This window comes from Buceros rhinoceros, unplaced genomic scaffold (assembly GCF_000710305.1).
Source record: "Buceros rhinoceros silvestris isolate BGI_N320 unplaced genomic scaffold, ASM71030v1 scaffold7892, whole genome shotgun sequence".
Classification (NCBI taxonomy): Eukaryota; Metazoa; Chordata; class Aves; order Bucerotiformes; family Bucerotidae; genus Buceros; species Buceros rhinoceros.
Genome location: NW_010400724.1, coordinates 86,892 through 105,195, shown reverse-complemented (window position 1 = coordinate 105,195; position 18,304 = coordinate 86,892). Strand labels below are relative to the sequence as shown.

General features: G+C 41.2%; 1 protein-coding gene across 1 annotated transcript in view; it reads left to right on the top strand.

The window, feature by feature from the left end:
• TMEM241 (transmembrane protein 241) overlaps window positions 1-18,029 on the top strand; it is a gene marked incomplete at its 5' end in the record, with an annotated part of 56,305 nt that extends 38,276 nt beyond the window's left edge. Inside the window, one exon of the mRNA XM_010132003.1 lies at window positions 17,742-18,029. Coding sequence (XP_010130305.1) covers window positions 17,742-18,029 — 288 coding nt within the window. The remainder of the gene's footprint in view (window positions 1-17,741) is intronic.
• Window positions 18,030-18,304: the final 275 nt, after the last annotated feature.

Genomic DNA, 18,304 nt, shown 5'->3' with positions numbered 1-18,304 from the left:
AAGGCTGGGTCTTGCTGAGCTTAGCATAAAATGAAGTGTATTTTGTTGTGGTATTTTACAGTGGCAGAGTGTTAGAACAGCTGGCTGCTCCCCAAAACTGAAAAGCAATACTTTCCAAATGAGATAGAAAAGAAGAATTCTTTAACAGAGAATACCATTTTACTGACCATAAAATTCAGGACATCAAACAGAAGATAATACCGAGACTGAGTAAAAGTAAAGAGAGGTGTATATTTTTTACAGGTTCTGATCTGCTCAAAAGTTTTTGGTGACTGGGCTGCTAGTAGTCAGACATTATATGGAAGTCTTTCTAGGATGGAATTGGAAAGATAATAAACTGCATGCTGTGGAGTGTTAAGTTGTATCAGCTAAGGTCAAGGTGCAAATTCCTTGCTGCATCATAAATTCTCCTGAATTCTGTGCCACCAGCCAATGCTTGATTAAACAAACCCTTGGTCCACTCTAGCTAGTGTCTGTGATCCTAGTAGGTAGAACACTACTGTTGTCGTTGCTATTCCAGTGCTTACTCCATTGCACAAATATTTAATAATTCATAAAATAAGAACTAGATGATGAATCACATTGTCTTGTCAGCCTCTGAGCTCAGAAATTTCATGGGAGAGACTAAATGGCAGGAGCAGTTTAAGGCCTTTGCAGTAATGAGGCAGCATATGAGGAAAATGACATGTAACTCCTTGACAGGCTGAAACAACAGAGGAAAAGTACAGTTAAGCATTATAATGTATGAAGCATTTACAGGAAATATGAGGTGTTGCGTTTGGTGTAACCTGGAAATACAAGTGTATTTCAGCCTGTGGTCAAATATACGTGCATCAACAGTCAATCTTGTAACAGTGAGAGTGGACAAAGTACTTCTTGACAAAGTCAAAGAAAATCAAAGTTATTTGGCCTAAAGAAGCCTTCTCATATGCCTTGTTAAATGACTTTTGTTGTCCTTGCTTGACAAATCTTCAGCTGCATGGATTGTGCCTCTCATTTGCAGAACTGACCTGAACAGATGCTCTTTGTCTGGTGCATGTACGATCACCTGTTTGAGTCATGATTGATAGTGTTTCCCTATCAACAAAGCATGCTTCTGGGAAAATGCATGTGAGCCGTGCAGGGTTTTCCCTCCATCTCCTTCATACAGCAGTGGAACATGGAGTGTAGTAACAGTATCTGGATTACATTTTCAGTGGTCACATTTAAGTGAGATATTTAAATATGAACTGACGGACAGTTAACATTGAGTTCTGTACTATAACCACTCTGCACTTTATAGGCTGAAGGTTGGTGGCACCTGACCAGCTATCTCATTAGTCATGGGAAAGGGAAATGCATGTTTTGGCCACTATCTTTACTAGTGGAGGGCAAATGCTTCTTGTTTTGACTTTCTCTTTATTATTTGTGTTTGAATGAAGGTAGGGTGAAAGTGGCTACTTGGTTGGTGCTCAGAAGGGAATAGCTACCATGATCTTTAACCCAATCTAGTATTTTACAAGGGGGGAAGAGTTTTGGTTTTCTTTAAGGTCTCAAGATATCTTTTGCTTTTTGTAGGAAAGCAAAATGAGTTATAACATGCTTGTAACACTTCAGTCCTAGCTGATCAAGGATGTATATTTATATATTTCTGTACTATATATAGTATGTGTTTATATATGAGTGCATCTATAGATAGATGTTTATACATTTATAGATGTGGGCCTTTCTGAAAAGAAAATGTCTTGTCTTGTTTATGTTCTGATCATTGCAAATATGACCATGATATTCCGTTTCTTGTAAGAGCAGAATTTTCTTTAAAATTCTATTAATTACATTTGGTAACCCACATATCCTTCTTTACTTTCTGTACTTAATTATTGTAAGGTGTCTCCACAAAGTAAAATAATTGTTGTATCTTTCTCTGTGGTGACACTTCTAACGTTTAAGAAAAGAAAAACAATGCAGAACCAAGGAAATTAAGGTATTACCAAGAATCAGAAAGGTTATCCATTAGCTGTACATTAAATATTTGTATGGCTGAGAGCTGTAAGACAGGTGCCTCGTACCTTAAAGAGGTGAAGGCTGAGGATTCTTTGGAAGTGGTTCACAGGCAAGAGACAGATGGGCTTTTTGGAGCCCTTTGAGCCTTGTAGAATGGGGCTGGGCACACAGCTGGGTTCCAGAATGACCTAGTAACCACGTATCCCCTAATGCCTCATTTTCTCCCACAGCCAAACTGCTAATGAGACGCGTATGGTGCAAGAACAATTGCCTGGCCACCTTTGTCTTATGAGGAATAAAAGAATGATGAAGTTAGACAACAATTCAGCGGTTCTTTTGGCATTCACGTGATGCTTGGAGTTAAAAAGTAGTTACCGTAGCATATTAATCTGAAAGGATTATACATTAATCCTTGACAATGAATTAGTCTGATAGGACAGAATGCTGAATGACTTTAAGGAAGCTGATTCAACCACCTATTGCTTCAAGCTGCAGGATCAGTGTCTTAGTTGTATTGGTCATCACATCCTGGAGACAAAAAGAACATATGAAAAATAGCACTGAGAAAAACCTTGATAAATGCAATAGGAAGCAGAGGATGGATACCGAGTTCTCTAAATAGTGGAACTGCATACAAGTGTCTAGCCATAGAAATGCTGAGGATTGTCTGCTCTCTCAATGCATACTAGGGATAATTAAGAAATCTACTTTCTTACAGCAGTTGAAAAGCTAATATATAGAAATACTCCTGTGTGATACAGAGGCGATTCGTTTTGGCGTTGGGAAAATAGAAAAAAACCCGCACCTTGAAATATCTGATGGTTTTGCTAGGGGTGAGCATTTATACTGCTTCTGAAAAGATTTTAGAGAATAGGTTGTGTTTGTAATTTGATCTACCCTCCCTCTTTTTTTAGTATGTTTTATATTTTAAATGTAACATATAGATGATTTTAAGCTGGTTCAGAAGTTAATTGCTATGAAAACCAGATATCTTAATTTACAGTAGGGCTAGGTATTATCATTAGGCATTTTTGACTGCTAAGGCATGTTTTAACACTAGGTGCTTTTGAACCACAATACACAGAACTAACTGTGTTCTTAAAGAAATCCTGGAATTTACCATTATTATTTTAATAATGTTCAAAAAATAAAGAGGAATAAAATTTTAGGAAGAGCAAGAGAGAGTAACCAAAACATTCTTTGAGAAAAATGTGCTTTAGGAAGGCTGAAGATCTGTGCAAGCATTTAGGCAAATATGAAATAAAGGTTGTCAGAGAAATTTACAGCATCTGGTAAAACTTCTGTGTGGCTGGATCAAAGCTTTGAGGCTGGATCATGAAGCTGCTGACTCTCCCACCGTTGCCATGGTGCCACCGTTGCCATGGTGCCAACATTACCAGGCTGTGCTTTAAGTGTCAGGGAGGGTTAAAGGGTTTTCTTCCTTCAGGAGAGCTGGGAAGAGTCCATCTATGAGCAACGTGCACCTAAGTATGCTGTAATGCACAACCTCATTGCACTGTCTACTGATTTCACAGGCTGACAGTCTCCAGTGCAGTCTGTCAGGGAATGAAAACCCTTGGGCCATGTTTGCTCTTTGGTCAGGCTGAGAGGGTAATGCAGCAGACATGCCCGAGTTAGCTTTAAACCAATGAACAGAATTGAGAACAAAACCTGTTGCGCTTTCCCTCTTTCTCCGAAGTATTTAACTTTGTTTCTTTCCCTTTGTTGGGCTGCTCAGCTTCTCAGGCAAGATCATGGTAAAGAGCCCTTATTTTGGTGGTTCAAAGCTATAGCTTCATTACTTTTCCTTGGAAAGAACTGTGCCTCTGCTTAAAATCCTTCCTTGTTTGTGGATTTATTAGTACTCCCTCAGGGGGGTGTGTTACCACCTGAAGCTGGTAGGTGAAGCAGCATGTTTTGTCTTGCCTTTCAGTTGGTAACAACAGTGCTCAGAACGAAGCTGAAAACTCTCACAAGTTAGTTTCAACATGTTGATTCATACAACTGAATCAATATCTAGGGGAAAAAGGCTTTCTGTGAGAGTTGGACGGAGGAATTTTGCCTGATTTGCTGTATCTCTTAACCAAGGATTTGCTTTGGCAATTTAAAGATGATTTACAAAGAGCCTTTGAGTTTCTAGAGAAGATCCAGATTGCACAGAGAGCTTTCTCATCACAATAGGCAATATGCTTGAAAGCTTCCAGGCAAGTTTTTATTTCCTTGGTAGGTCATCCCCAAAGCTGACCTGAAATTTAGCAGTTAATGCTAGTTTGATTTTGGTGTAGTTCTGCATGCAGGATTCATTCAGATACTGTGCAGGATCTCAGTATCTGCAGCTGTGAGCAGAACTTTAATTTGATTGATGACCGTGGGGCAAAAACAGGTTGGTTTTTTTCTCCACATTTTGTTTGGTTTTAATTTTTCCCTGCCCTATTTACAGGTGATATGGCTGTACTTGATTTTAGTTCTAGTCCCATCTGATCTTTCTTGTGAGGGAGGAAGTGTACCATGTTTGTCACCTATAGCAGGGGTTTTGGCTGCCGACTTGCAGCAGGTTTCCAGTGACTGTACCAGCCTTCCACAATCTGTGAGCTTACTGGTGGTCACTGGAGCCTCTTGTTCATTGCCGACTTTCTGAGGTTTGTGAAACTTCACAGTCAGCACCTACTCCACAAAGATATCAAGTCTGGGTTGTTTGAAAAAGGCTTGTCAGTACACGCTGAACCACTTCAGTAAGGGTTTGCACAGGGGAGATCCAGGTCCCTTAGTGCTATTCCATGTTTTTGGCTGTCCCTGTCAATGCTTTGTTCATCTGTTTCTGTAGCTGCTATGAATCAAAGTATTCTTGCTAAGGCACAGAGGAGTTACCGATCTGGCAATGTTTGGTTGCCTTAAATTTGGATGTAGAGAACAGGAGAGAGCTGGGTAGAAATGGTTTGTAGTCCAGCTGAGATGAAAAATGTATGTAAACAAGGAAGAATGGTGTTAATGGCTTAGGAAATTCATGTGACCTAATGAATACAGAAGATGACACTCCTATTCTGAAGATTTTTGATTCATTTTTGTTAGATCTCCATACCTGATGTAATATTTTGTGTGCACATATGCTTATCCTCAAGTAGACAGAAGAGATGTAACTGAAACCTGGGGAATTATTTCAGTGCTCCCACTCAAGAAACAAGAGTTGTTACGGGTGTTCGCCTGCTATAGTCTCTGCCTTTTTGGTAGTATCTTCATGTAGTTGTTTTCAGTGGCACTAACAGTAATCCATTTCCCTGGCGATTTTTGATGATTATCTTAGCAGCTGGTTAAAATATGCAGAAGAGGGACAAAACAAATATGATGTCTATAAAAAGCTTGACATTGCTTTAATTCCACCAGTAGAATGAAAACAAAGGTTACCTATATCAGGAGCTTTTACCATGGTGTTTTGAGTATATGACCTGATGATAAATAGAATTATTTGTTTTGAATGGTGAGTGAACTTCATCAGCTATTTCAAAACACTGTGGAAAAAATACACATTTTTCTAAGACAGAGGTTTTGACAGTTTGGGGAAGGGATGTTGCAAGGATTGGCTCTATGTACAGAAACTAAGGAGAACTTTTGTAAAGTATTCTGTGTGCGTTTACAGCAAGATCTATGACATGTAACTTCCTATCAGTTTAACAGCGAATCAGAGGAAAAGTACTTTTTACATGGTATGTGCAAGTATAGTTGTAGTATTAAAAAATTGTGGTCATGTCTGGACTAAATCCCCCATAACTTCCCGTTCCAGATAGGAAGATTAAATCAGATTCTAAATTTTGAAAGCGTCCTCATCTGTGTTTTTGGCTATATAAACAAAATGTTTCTGAGCAACTCAGAAATGCTAGATATTAAAAATCTACAGCCAGCTTTTGCAGCTTGAAAATCTTTCTCTGAAGTAATTGTAAAGTCAGGGATGGAAAGGATCAGTGATAGCTTGGTCAAGAATGACACATTTATCTAGCCAGTGCTGTCTGGTTTGAACTGATTGAGAACTGACACCATAGAGGCTGTAGGATAACCACAGCTGGTTGGTGGCAAAGGCAAGGCAGCAATGAATGCAGAGTTCCGCATTTCTGTGTCTCTCAGGATGCAAGTTTCTGTTTTGTCAAGGACTGGGAACCCTTAGTATGCCAACTCTTGTCTTCATGTCAGACGTGATAGAATCTTCTGATGTTACATGGTCAAGAAATAGATCTAATAGGGAAGTTGGCTTAGCATTGATCTTGCCTGTTCTTAACGTCCTTCAGCGGAGAATTCTCCAAGCAGTTTGAAACCACTGACCGTCCCACTTTTTGTGGGTTAATACTTTGGAACCCCACATCCCTCCGCTTTGTCAGGCTGTGGTCTACCAGTACCCAAAGCTCAGCCTTTCAGAAAGGCATTTCACCACTTGGGAAACACAGATTTTTTTTTTTTTTTGCCCCCTCTTAAGTGATTTCTCATAATCCTTTCTTAAAGCTTCGCCATAGTTCATGCCTTATCAACTTTTGGTGAGTTATCTTTGTCTATCATGATTTTTCTGATGCACAATCCCTAGACACAGAGTTGTGTCTGTGGTCATTAGATACAATGAGTTCGGTCTCATCAGTTTGTGTTTCGTTGTTTACGATGAGCAGAACTTTGCTACCACTGAATCTCCTTGAAATATGTTGCTTCTGTTCAGAAACTGGAGCAGAGATCTCACAAGCTCTGTTTCCCTCTTCAGGGACCAGGTTAGGCTGTAAGGTGATGAATGAGTCTGTATTTCTGTCCTACCCTTTCTGAGTGGGTCCAACCCCAATTTTGATACAAACTCGTAAAAGGGCTGCTGTTGTAAAACCGTTCTCTGTGGCACAGTCCAGCCACAGGGCTGGGTTGCCCTCTGTTTTCTCTGCTGGCTCTTGTTCGCTCCCTGTACTAGAGTATTTATGTCAAGAATTCCCATCTGCTCTGTTTTGTTATCCAGCTATTCAGGGCCAGTCTTTGTTCTGGCAGTCCTGCAGCACTGTCCCTGTGCTTGAGGTGATGCTGCTTGATCTTCTCCTTCCTTGTGCAGTCCTGGCTCAACCAGGCTATCTGCATTACCATAAAAGCTGTTTGATCTAGGGTAAGTTGGGCCAGACTGATGAATTTCTGCAAGTTGTGTCCTCCAGCAGTGGAGGAGCATTCTCCTGGAGAAACTGCACAACATTCTCCTGGAGAAACTGGCTGCTCATGGCTTGGATGGTGAAGCAACTTGTTGTGATACTGGGCACCCGACCTCTACTGTCGAGGGTCATTTTATACACTTTCTCTAATATAGAGGATGCAAAAATGGCGCTTTATTGCGTAGATCAGAAGGCTATATAGTTTCCAAAGAAGCCTCGCCCATCGTGGGCAGTTCCTACCTTCCCGTCACAGCCCGTGATCTTCCGGCCGCCTATACTGCCACCCAGTGTACCACAACAGGATGGGTGTATGCTTCACTGGTTATAAAACTGGCTGAATGGCCAGGCCCAGAGAGTGCTGTGAATGAAGTTCAATCCAATTGGTGGCCGGTTACAAGTGTTGTTCCCCAGAGCTCAGTATTGGGGCTTGTCCTCTTCAACGTTTTTATCAATGATCTGGGCAACGGGATTGAGTGCACCCTCAATAAGTCTGCAGATGACACCAAGTTTGGTGGGAGTGTGGATCTTCTTGAAGGTCAGGAGGCTCTATAGAGGGCTCTGGACAAGCTGGATTGCTGGGCTGAGGCCAATGGTATGAGGTTCAATAAAGCCAAATGCTGGGTGCTGCACTTGGGTCACAACAAGCCCTTGCAACGTTACAGGCTTGGGGAAGAGTGGCTGGAAAGCTGCCCAGCGGAAAAGGTCCTGGGGGTGTTGTTTGACAGTGGCTGAATGTGAGCCAGCAGTGTGCCCAGGTGGCCAAGAAGGCCGCTGGCATCCTGGCTTGTATCAGCAATAGTGTGGCCAGCAGGAGCAGGGAGGTGATTGTCTCCCTGTACTTGGCACTGGTGAAGCCACACCCTGAGTACTGTGTCCAGTTTTGGGCCCTTCACTACAAGAAGGACATTGAGGTGCTGGAATGTGTCCAGAGAAGGGCAACGAAGCTGGTGAAGGGTCTGGAGAGCAAATCTTATGAGGAGCAGCTGAGGGAACTGGGGTTGTTTAGTCTGGAGAAAAGGAGGCTGAGGGGAGACCTTATCACCCTCTATGGGGGGGTCTGAGTCTTCTCCTAAGTAACGGGCAACAGGATGAGAGGAGATGGCTTCAAGTTGCATCAGGGGAGGTTTAGGCTGAATAATAGGAAAAATTTCTGTACAGAAAGGGTGATAAAGCATTGGAACAGGCTAAAGGAGGTTGTAGCGAGGTGGGGGTCTGAGTCTTCTCCTAAGTAACGGGCAACAGGATGAGAGGAGATGGCTTCAAGTTGCATCAGGGGAGGTTTAGGCTGAATAATAGGAAAAATTTCTGTACAGAAAGGGTGATAAAGCATTGGAACAGGCTGCCCAGGGAAGTGGTGGAGTCATGTATAGATGTGGTGCTGAGAGACATGGTTTACTGTTGACCTGGCAGTGCTGGGATAATGGTTGGACGTGATGATCTTAAAGACCTCTTCAAACTGAAATGATTCTATGATCCTTTGAGATCAGTGCACTCTCCTCTTGTGCACAGACCTCATCCCAGGTGAGTATCCGTCACAAGGATACACTTACTTCCTTTAGTACTGATACATGTTGTAGAAAGCTAGAACACTTTTTGACTGAGACAATAAGCACAGTCTGAAATGCTAATGTTTTTGTTTATTTATAAAATTACTTGTAAATAACTCAGTGATTGGAACTATAGAAATAGTTAAGATCAAGACAAATAGGTGTTATTAAAGTATTCTTTTAAATGGGTCTTGTTTCCATGGTACAATGGAGTGACACATTAAATTTAGAGTGATTTATTTTAAGAAACAATCTTTTTTTCTTTTTTCTTTTTTTTTTTCAAGAAAGGGCTTGAAATTATTAGGGACGATTTATGTTCACATGGAAATGTTTTGTTAAATGATAATGCACTTCGGGTTTTTTTCTAATCACTGAAAACTGTGTCAGAATTTTGTAGATATGTTCACAGTATGAACGTTTTAAAAATAGTTTTTTGCAGTACTGCCTCATCACAGATCCTTTATGCAAGTAAGTAGGCAGAGTCTACAGAGCTACTCCTGTTTCCAAAATGGTTGGGACTCAGTCATTCAGTCTGTATTGTGTGGTAGAATTAGTGACTGTATGTCAAAATCTTGGGGACCTTCATTCAAAATATGCTGGTTATAGGTAATGAAAATTTTCCTGTCCACCTATGAGTTTTAAAGATTCAGCACCAAAATATATTTGGAAATTAGCTTTAGTTTGCCCTTTTACTTGCTTCCCTTTGTCCTGCAAGCTCATGCCTGTTCTAAAGGCATGTGAATGCCTAGGAGGACAACTGTGACCTTTAAAGTGAAGAGAGATTACTGCGCTTAGTATGTTGTGGTTTGGGTTTTTTTTAAAGGACATTCAGAACATCAGTGTAGGTGGAATTTTTTTAAAATGAAATGTGCACTTAAAACACTTAGAAAAATGCTGAAATGTACTTAAAGGAAAATTACCTTCTGAACTACGTCCCTATACTTAGATTCTTCCCCTGGAACAAATATATGGTTGGCTTCCCTGAAAACTTGTTTTTCATTTTTAAACATGTTCTTCTTTTAGATAAACAATCAAAGGTGGACACTTTAGCAATGTATTTTCCTTTTGTTTTCATTTGGGTTTTTTTCTTACACATGCTTACTTCATGTGCTTTTCCAAACCTCGTTTTCTTTCTCTTTGGCACTGAGAGACTTACATAATTTTTCAAAAATACAGCAGTGTTCAGCTGTCATAGTCCAAGAGGCTACAGCCTGCATTTTTGCAGAGGTTCGGGATGATTGCAGTAGAATGGTGTATTGTTTTTGATAAGGCCTGTTTTCAGAGGGTTCTTAAGGCCTGTTTTTCTGCTGTTGGCCACTTCTCAAGTTTCTAATAAGCAGGAGGCTACAAGAGAGTGGGTGACACAACTTCAACTTGTGTCACTTCTCAAATGCAGCACTTCAGTTTCTTTCAGGAGTACAGCTTAAAGAAAAGAATGCTCTGTGGATGCCATCCTTTGTTAGTTCCTGTTTACATGCTTGGTAATGAATATTGCATATTCTTATGTAATAAGTTAGCATTAGCCTAAGATAAGCTTAGTTAGTTCTACAGTCATTCACACTGAATAGTTCATTGTAGGTCAGTGCAGCTGCTTCAAAGTGTGTAAGGGGAGAATCCGGCCTGCTCAAACAAGGTGTGGATGTAGAGTGCTGCATTTGAACCAGTGGATATCCAGCGTAGGAGCTGTGTTTAATGCACGAAGGACTTAGCTCCTGAATGGTAACTTCCACTGCTGGGAGTAGATGTCAGCTTGCTCTAGCTGCAGATGACTATGAAACAGGCCGAGGTGTGACCTGGGTGTAGATAGCTGCAGTATCAACTTCTTGAGTTTTGAAGAATAGCGCTCAGTTTATGACTTGTCCTTCTCTATCAGTCCCTGTTGTGTGCATCTCTTGAGTTACAAGTTTCCTTGTAAAGATACATAGAAAGCTGTAGGGGTAGATCTGATACCTGTCTGCGATTTTCCCCTGGAGCAGGAGCATGCTTGTTCTGTTAGCTTCAAGCTTTACAGCATTGCCCGTGTTGTATACTACTGTGGCAGGCAGTGTGCAAATACTTCAGTCAGATGAATGAATAGTTCATATCAGGAGGTGTGTCTGTGGTTGTATTGATACCAGCAATTTGATTGCTGTGCAGGAATGGAGTGGATATGCAGTCTTGTGGTATCCTTCCTGGATGCAGTCCATTCCCTGCCTCATTCCCTCAGCAAGGTGCCTGTGCAGACAAATGTATAGACATTCCATTTGTAGAGACAAATGGAAAACAGCCAGGGTGTGATTTATGGCAGTGTCTAGGAGAAAAAAACATCTGCATGCCTGAATCTCCCTAAAGTAGAAAACATCCCAAAGGGGTCACAGGAGGCCACCCGCTGTACAGTCCCCATCCAGTACCACTGCTCCTGCGCAGCACTCACTGCCACTACGTGGTCTCACTGCTAGCTTTAGATTATTGTCCCCTCTGCAGCTAACTCTTAGTGGGGCTGGAGAAGTGATGTACAACTGTGTCTTCTTCATCTGCTGTTGCTCGTGATCCTGCACTGATTACACTCCAGGCAGGTTCAGAATGCTGCCTTCTAAAATGCATCCGTAACAAATGTAGTGGCTATTGACTAACAAACTGCTAGTGCAAGCTCTGGTGCACAGAGCCTGCTCTAAAATGGCATTTGCTTCCCTGCTGCACACATAGTAGTGTTTTAACAAGTAATAGATGATGGAATGATGTTTCTGCTGTCAACTAGACAAACAACAATTAGGAAATCTTAGATGATAATTGTTTGAATGCTTTGTTTCTTGATTTAATATTTTTCCTTGGGCAATTTTGTATTATCCTAAATAGTTCCTTTCATTCTTCAGTGCTTGTGTTGCCTCTGTATTTGTAAATCACTACCAAGTCTTCCTTTCCTGCAGGCATTGCTTATCCTAACGCTTGACTGAAAATCAATCCCTCCATCTAATGACTGTCACTGTTCTGTGAACTCCTTCCATTTTATGTGATCCATTTGGCAACAAAATGTCCAAAACTGTGTGCAGGCTGCAGATGTAGTGGCTCCATAGCTGCTGAGGCAGGGATATGTCACAAATCATATGTCAGGATAGAACTGTTTCTGGAATTGGTACTACGAAAATATTAAGTCATTTGCCGCTAGCTTTTCTGACCTTGGTGTAATGAGACATTTATAATATAAACCTACTGAAGTTGCATTATTTTCTTTACCCCATACCCTGTTCCTTTTTTTTTTTGGCTTTTCTACACCCACAAACACATTTCAACTCCCGTTCTCTTCTGAAACAGAAGGCTTTTCAGCCCAGTATCTGACTGCTCTCCTTGGCTGTCCGTGAATAAAAGCTAGCGGGTTTCCAGGCCAGCTGGGGTGTGTGGTAAGGGACCTTCAGATCTGATTCCCTGCCCTGCCTCTGCTGCATCCCAGGTTCTGTAGGGCTCAAAACTGAATTGTGATATGTGGCTATCATACTGTTTTCTCCATTGGGTTTCCCAGCCTAATGAATATCATGCTTTGCATGTGGTTTCCCAGCAATACCCCATGATCAGGTCACTGCTCTAAGCTGGCTGCACAGCTCTTATTTCCCTGTCTGCTGGGTCTTTTTCTGCTGTTTCTTGCTGGAGGGGAAAGGGGGTGCCTGTGTGTAGTCTCCGTACTTAGATTGGAAGGAAGGTTGGGCAGGAGTGGAAGCTCCATGTTTTGCAATGTCTCCCTGTTTAGCATTGACTCACTGGGTTTCTCCTGTCCATTGACTGTCTCTCTTAGGTGCTGCCTCTAATTGTTAAGAAAACAGATAAGAAAAAAAAAAAAGAAAAAATGTGATTACAACTACAGAAATTTTATTTCAGCAAAAGTATTTCAGTTTTCATTTGTGATACCACAAGTTCACAAAGTGGGTTGTTTTTTTTCCTTTCAATTTAACAGGTTGTCACTGCTAGCTTATCACCATTCTTCTTTGTCATGACAGCCAATGTACTAACAATTTCTTGGTAAGTACCAACGTGAGCAAGGTAAGTACCTACATTTATTCTTAACAGTGAAAATGAATTTCCACACAGTGCTTCATGTGAAAATACTTCTAAAATGTCAAGTTCTGTTAGTGCCAGTAATATATAGTGTGTGAGGAGAACCAGGTGTGCAACGATGGATGCAATACAGTAATACAAATAGAAGTGAGTGTTTCTTCTGCCTGTGTGAGAGAACATGAACATTTTGAACATTAAGCCTCACCACAACTCACTCAGCATGTTTTACAGCTAAACAAATGGATGCAACAGGCAATTAAATGACCCATTCAGGGTCATGCTATAAATTAGTGGTGGAATTGAAAATAAAACACAGGAGTCATGGTTTGGTGACAGCATCTTTTTTACCAATAGAGTGCTTTCAAGTTTCCCTAACACAGTGTGTACTGTAACTGTATCGGATGAAAATAGAAAAATAATGATAATAAACTTCCTCCAAAGCTGGATCTGGATTCTGTAATGTGGGGCCACACATTACAAATCGCCTAACTTGAATTTTTTAGGGAGTAATATAAAGGATTGTGGTGCAGACTCCTTTGGTGAAAGACAATGTTTTTGGTCCGTGTTTGTATAACAGAGTTTTCCCAGTGAAAGAGAATCCCAGCCCATGGCTGATGCTCCTAAAAGCTTCTGCCATGTAAATAACAGCTAAATACAGTGTTAGGCATGTCTCTCTGAGGATGGATTTATTACTGGAAATAAAAAGTGGACTTACTTCTAAAAAGCTTTAAGTTTCCTCTTTCCCCCTTACTGTTTGATTGCCATCCTAAAGATCCAGCTCTGCACTGGGTGGAATTAGCATATTGTTTGTCCGGGTGTGCTAAGAAGAAACAGGAAGGAGTACTAGCCCTGTATACATATGTGTGAATATGCATCCTCATCCGTTTGTTAGGCACATGTAATCTCAAATACTAGAACGAGTCGTGTGTATTTTTTTTTAACTCTAGGAATGCATTTATGTGGACTGTGTGTGTAAGAGGCTAAACTAATACCAATGCACTTAGAGCACTCCTACTCTATGCCATTAACTTGCTGCTCTTCACCATGTTTTACGTGTGTTTGTGCAGGTCTATCATGTGTGTGCTAGAGGTAGGCTGTTATAATATATATGTATTCAGTGATGCATATACCAAAAAATCACGTGTACCTTTGTTAATGTGAGCACGTGGACCCATGTAGTTGACACATCTGCCTGCCCTATGTGCACTGAAAGTAATATAAACCGTGAGCACATCTGTATCTTCAGAAGAATCTTCACTTTAGCCCTTGGGCCACTGTTACACTTTAATTGTCATAATGCAAGAAGATAACAGTTTCTTTATTTATTTGAGTTCTGTTACTGCTTGTGCATCAGCAGTGCCTTGGCTTATCAGCAAAGCTCTGAAAATAGTTTGTTAGATGATAGCAGCTGTGAAGCACTTGTGAGATTGTTAATCACTGAGTTTTTTAGTGTCACTCCAGTGTTGTCAAGGACAATATCATATGTTAATTTCTGAGTGATGGGCAAATGCAGTGAGCTGTCACCCAACAATGAACAGAAGCTGGAGGATTTTCCAGATGGTAAATTGAAAATAAATCAAGGATTGGTGTTTACCCATGTTTTTTTCTTTGCTTCATCTTGCAGTTATAATCATGGTTTCTATTGGCCTAGTAGTCTGGATTGCGTGGGCATGTGGATACCTGAGATTTCAAATCCTTCAGAAAGGGATTCTTCTTGTCTGATGCAGGACACAAGATCTTAAAGAACAACTTTGACGCAGGCACCTCTTTACAGTTTAGGGCTGTGCAGTTTACTATCTTTTATGTAGAATTGCTGGTCTAATTTTTAAAACAGAGATAGGTTTCTTTATTAAAGTCTCTGTTAAAAATGTAAGAAACGACACATCTCTAGAAATGAGAAAAAAAACCTGAGCCATTTCTAAGGCTTTGATGGTTTTAGGTCTTCCTGCATGCAGTGATTTTTTTACTTTAGGATAACGCATACATTATTCAATCTTAGCTCCCAAAAGAATTAATGCAGAGGATATGTTTGTAACTGGAGCTGAAATCCAGGTGAGACATGGGGGTTACTCCTCTCCAGAGAAAGGTGCTCAGAGGTTGTTAGTGATTACAGGTAAACAGACTCACATGTTTTAGATCTTTATGAAAACCTTGCAGCCCTCACAGCCCTTTGCTTCTTATTGGTCATTCCACACCCAAACGTGTTCTGTATCCACAGTGGACTGTCTACAGACTGTCTATAGCACCTAGGGCTGTTTCTAGGGCTGTTTGCTGTGCAATTGTAAGAAACTGTACTGTTGTTACACAATGTTTGTTCCCCTCAGGAACAAGGGCAATTATGTGATTTTTAAAACAGCTCACGAAAGCTAAGATTTAAGTGAACGTAATGCTATTAAAGACCAGAAAGCCTTCAGCTTTACATGCCTTTTTTTTTCTTTTCCCCCAAGGGAAAAAAACACTCTTACAAATGAACAGAAGTTTGTTTTGTATATAAAGTTCATTAAGGAGCTTTTCTGTTTCATAAGCTAACTAAGCCATGAGTCTAAGATGAAAGGTCAGTACACTTAGCTTTGCACTGTTCTAAAAGGGGAGAAGAGTCGATATCCTACCATATTCCTGTCAGCTATGGGATATAGCAGAGGAGATTTGAGGATTATTAACTATTGCATGGATTGAGTGGGTTGAAATCTTACTTCAGCCAATGGTTTTCTTTGTACAACCATTCATCCTGATCTGGAGCCTTGCTTCTAGCCTGAGTCTTGGAGAGAAGCTTTAGTGCCACCACTGCCCTGTAAGCAGCACAGGAAGGAAGCACTTGGGCACATGTGCCGTTTCAGCTGGGGCAGGTTCTTTCACTAGGTTCCTCACAAGGAGAGGCAAACATGGGAATTTCTACTGGCTTTACTACACCAGTGGGATCTCTCCAGAGCAAAATTGTTTTTCCCAGTTTCCTCAGTCCGCAAAACCTGGACTTTACGTCTCCTTCTGACTTTGTCAAGTGGCGAGTTTTCAGGACAGAACACAAACAGAAATTGCACAGGAGCATCATTAACCTAACGAGGTTCAAACTCTCTTCCCTTCCTTTCCTAGTCTTGCTAGTATATTAGTGTGCAGCTGTTCTTGTAACTAGGTGCGACCTTCTCTGTCTGTATTTCTGTCTGTGTATTTTCATGTGAATATCACCAGCCCTAAAATGTAGGCAGGGCAGTTTCTGATGAGATAAGTAAGACATTTCTGGTTTCAACCTTTTTTTAGCAAGATGAATGAAACATTCACCTAGGTTACTATCTGTAAGTAGAAATGTGTTTAGACAAAATAATACCTTTCTCTTAATGTTGTGCTGTTTGGCATTGTATCAAATAAAGGGACATGCCTGATGCTAAATTTGTGGTATACTTTGTTTACAGCCTTGTGATCAGTGGAGTTGGAGAAGCTTTGCTTGTTTACACTGAAAGGACAGGCACGTAAAGAGGAACCGGATCTCACCAGCTGGAAAAGAGCTGACTTTCAGCCTAGAGACCATATCATGAATAAAATGCAGCAGTGGAAATGAAGAAGTGCAACCAAACATGAGGAAAGAGACCTACATTAAGAAAAAACCTGCTATTAATAGTGCTGGTGAGAGAACAGCATACTTGGTAGGATGGTTAGGAGCCTTCGCCTCAAGCACAAGACGAACTATTTCTGATTGATGCGGTAAAGGTCGAACTGCACTGTCTCACGCTGATGGTTCTGTGCGAGAACCTCCCAGTAGCAGCTTCTTGCATAGGGAACTGAAAACAGGAAAAGCTGCATTCCCCACCAGATGCTCCCAGATTTTTTTGCTGGAAGCTGAGAGCAGGTTGTACCGGAAAATGTCAGAGCCCAGATCCTGCTATGAATTCGGTATTGGGAAGGATGGATTTTGTTTCCAACCATTTCGTAAGCCTGAAGCTGTTGCTTACAGGTCTCTAGTAACGTCGTCTGAACTTGCACGGTGACTGAAGCCATGGGGCTTCTGGAGGTAATTCCCTTCTGGAACTGCAGTGGTTTGACAGCTTTGCAGAATGGAAAAAGCAGCAATAAATCTCAGTATCTCTAGTGATTGCTCTTTGTGTGGTTTTTTCCTCTCCCATTCTCTGAGGTTTCTCTTGTACTCCGCAAGTCTTTGTCAGCTGGAGGGAAACGTACTGTTCCCAGCAGCAGTTTGTCTCTTAAACTATTGCAAGAGGCAACAAAAATTATGAGCTTTGAATGAATGTTGTAAGGAGTGTAAGGCAGTTCATCTCAAGAGTTCTTAGAACAATTTCATTTCTGCTTGCTTAATGGCTGTTAGAAATTAGTCTTGATATATTAGTGCCTGGGAAAGCACTCTGTGTGAAAGTAATATTAAATTATGATAATACTGTGGGGAAGGTCTGCATGATAAAAGGAGCTTGGTAACAGATCTTCAATGAGGAGGTGGACTTGTTTCACGTATCATTAGATAGCTAAAATGTAGCCCCTTAATCTAAGTTGACAAAGTTTCCCTCACAGTCACTGAAAGGAGAGGAGTGTCCTCACAGAGATGGTTCTTCTGGAATAGATCGCTGTGTTAACATGACTGAAAGACCCTCTGGAAATGCTTCTCTCTCTGTAGGTGGAAACTAGGTGCCTAATCTAGACAAGACACATGGCTTTTAGCAGGCTACAGTTAGCAGAGGCATATCTGCTTTAATCTAACGAATTCCACCAGCTGGCATTTTAAGTGTGGCTACATTTTAACTTCAAACAGAACACCATAGTTCAACAAAGCAGGTAAATTTTACAAAGGATTGCAGTCAATTTCTATGGCTGAAGAGTTTTAGGTAAGGATTAGTTACTTTTCAGAAAAAAATGCTGTAGTTTTATAAAAGATAATTCAGAGAAGTACTCTGGCCTTTGTTGTACCTAAGTTTATCCCAGTTAATTGCAGAGGGCCTGTTTATAATGTCAGTTGTCCTTCCATGATGGGTCGTGCTCTGGGTTGAGTTTGGAGTGACCCGTTTTTTTGCCATGTGGTAATACTCAGGTTTGGGAAGAAAGAAGGAGAGTGGACATGCATGAAAGAAACACGTGGTTGAACTTGAGCTCTAGTCCAGAAACCAACATGAGCCACTTGGCATGGGCATTCGAGCCCACACTCATGCCCAGTGAGCCAAGACACAGCCAGCCATGGACCCTCATGGCCTTCCAGTCAGACAGTGCTGGGAGTGATGGCTACAGCACGCTGACTTTCCCTAGACGACTAGCTCTGCAGACCAGTTACGTTAATGTGATAGGATCCTCATCACGCCACCTTTCTGCTGATTTTGAGTGACTAGTGACCCTTGGAGACCTCATGAAAGAGCCCCTGTGTCATAGTTGAGGTTTTGCAATCATAGCTGGAACCTTTGCTGTGGAAAAAGCTCACTGTCTTGCATCGCTTTCAAGGGTAGGCTGCAGTCTGTCTGTCTTTCTTCCTCTCTCGTCTGTGCTGTTTATAGGAGTGTACCAGACCCCAGAACACCTATTTGCTTTCTTGCTGGTAGTCTCAGCAGAAAGCCAGTGTCCAAAGCAGGAGCCAGGGTAACTGTATGCAGAGGGCATGCTGGG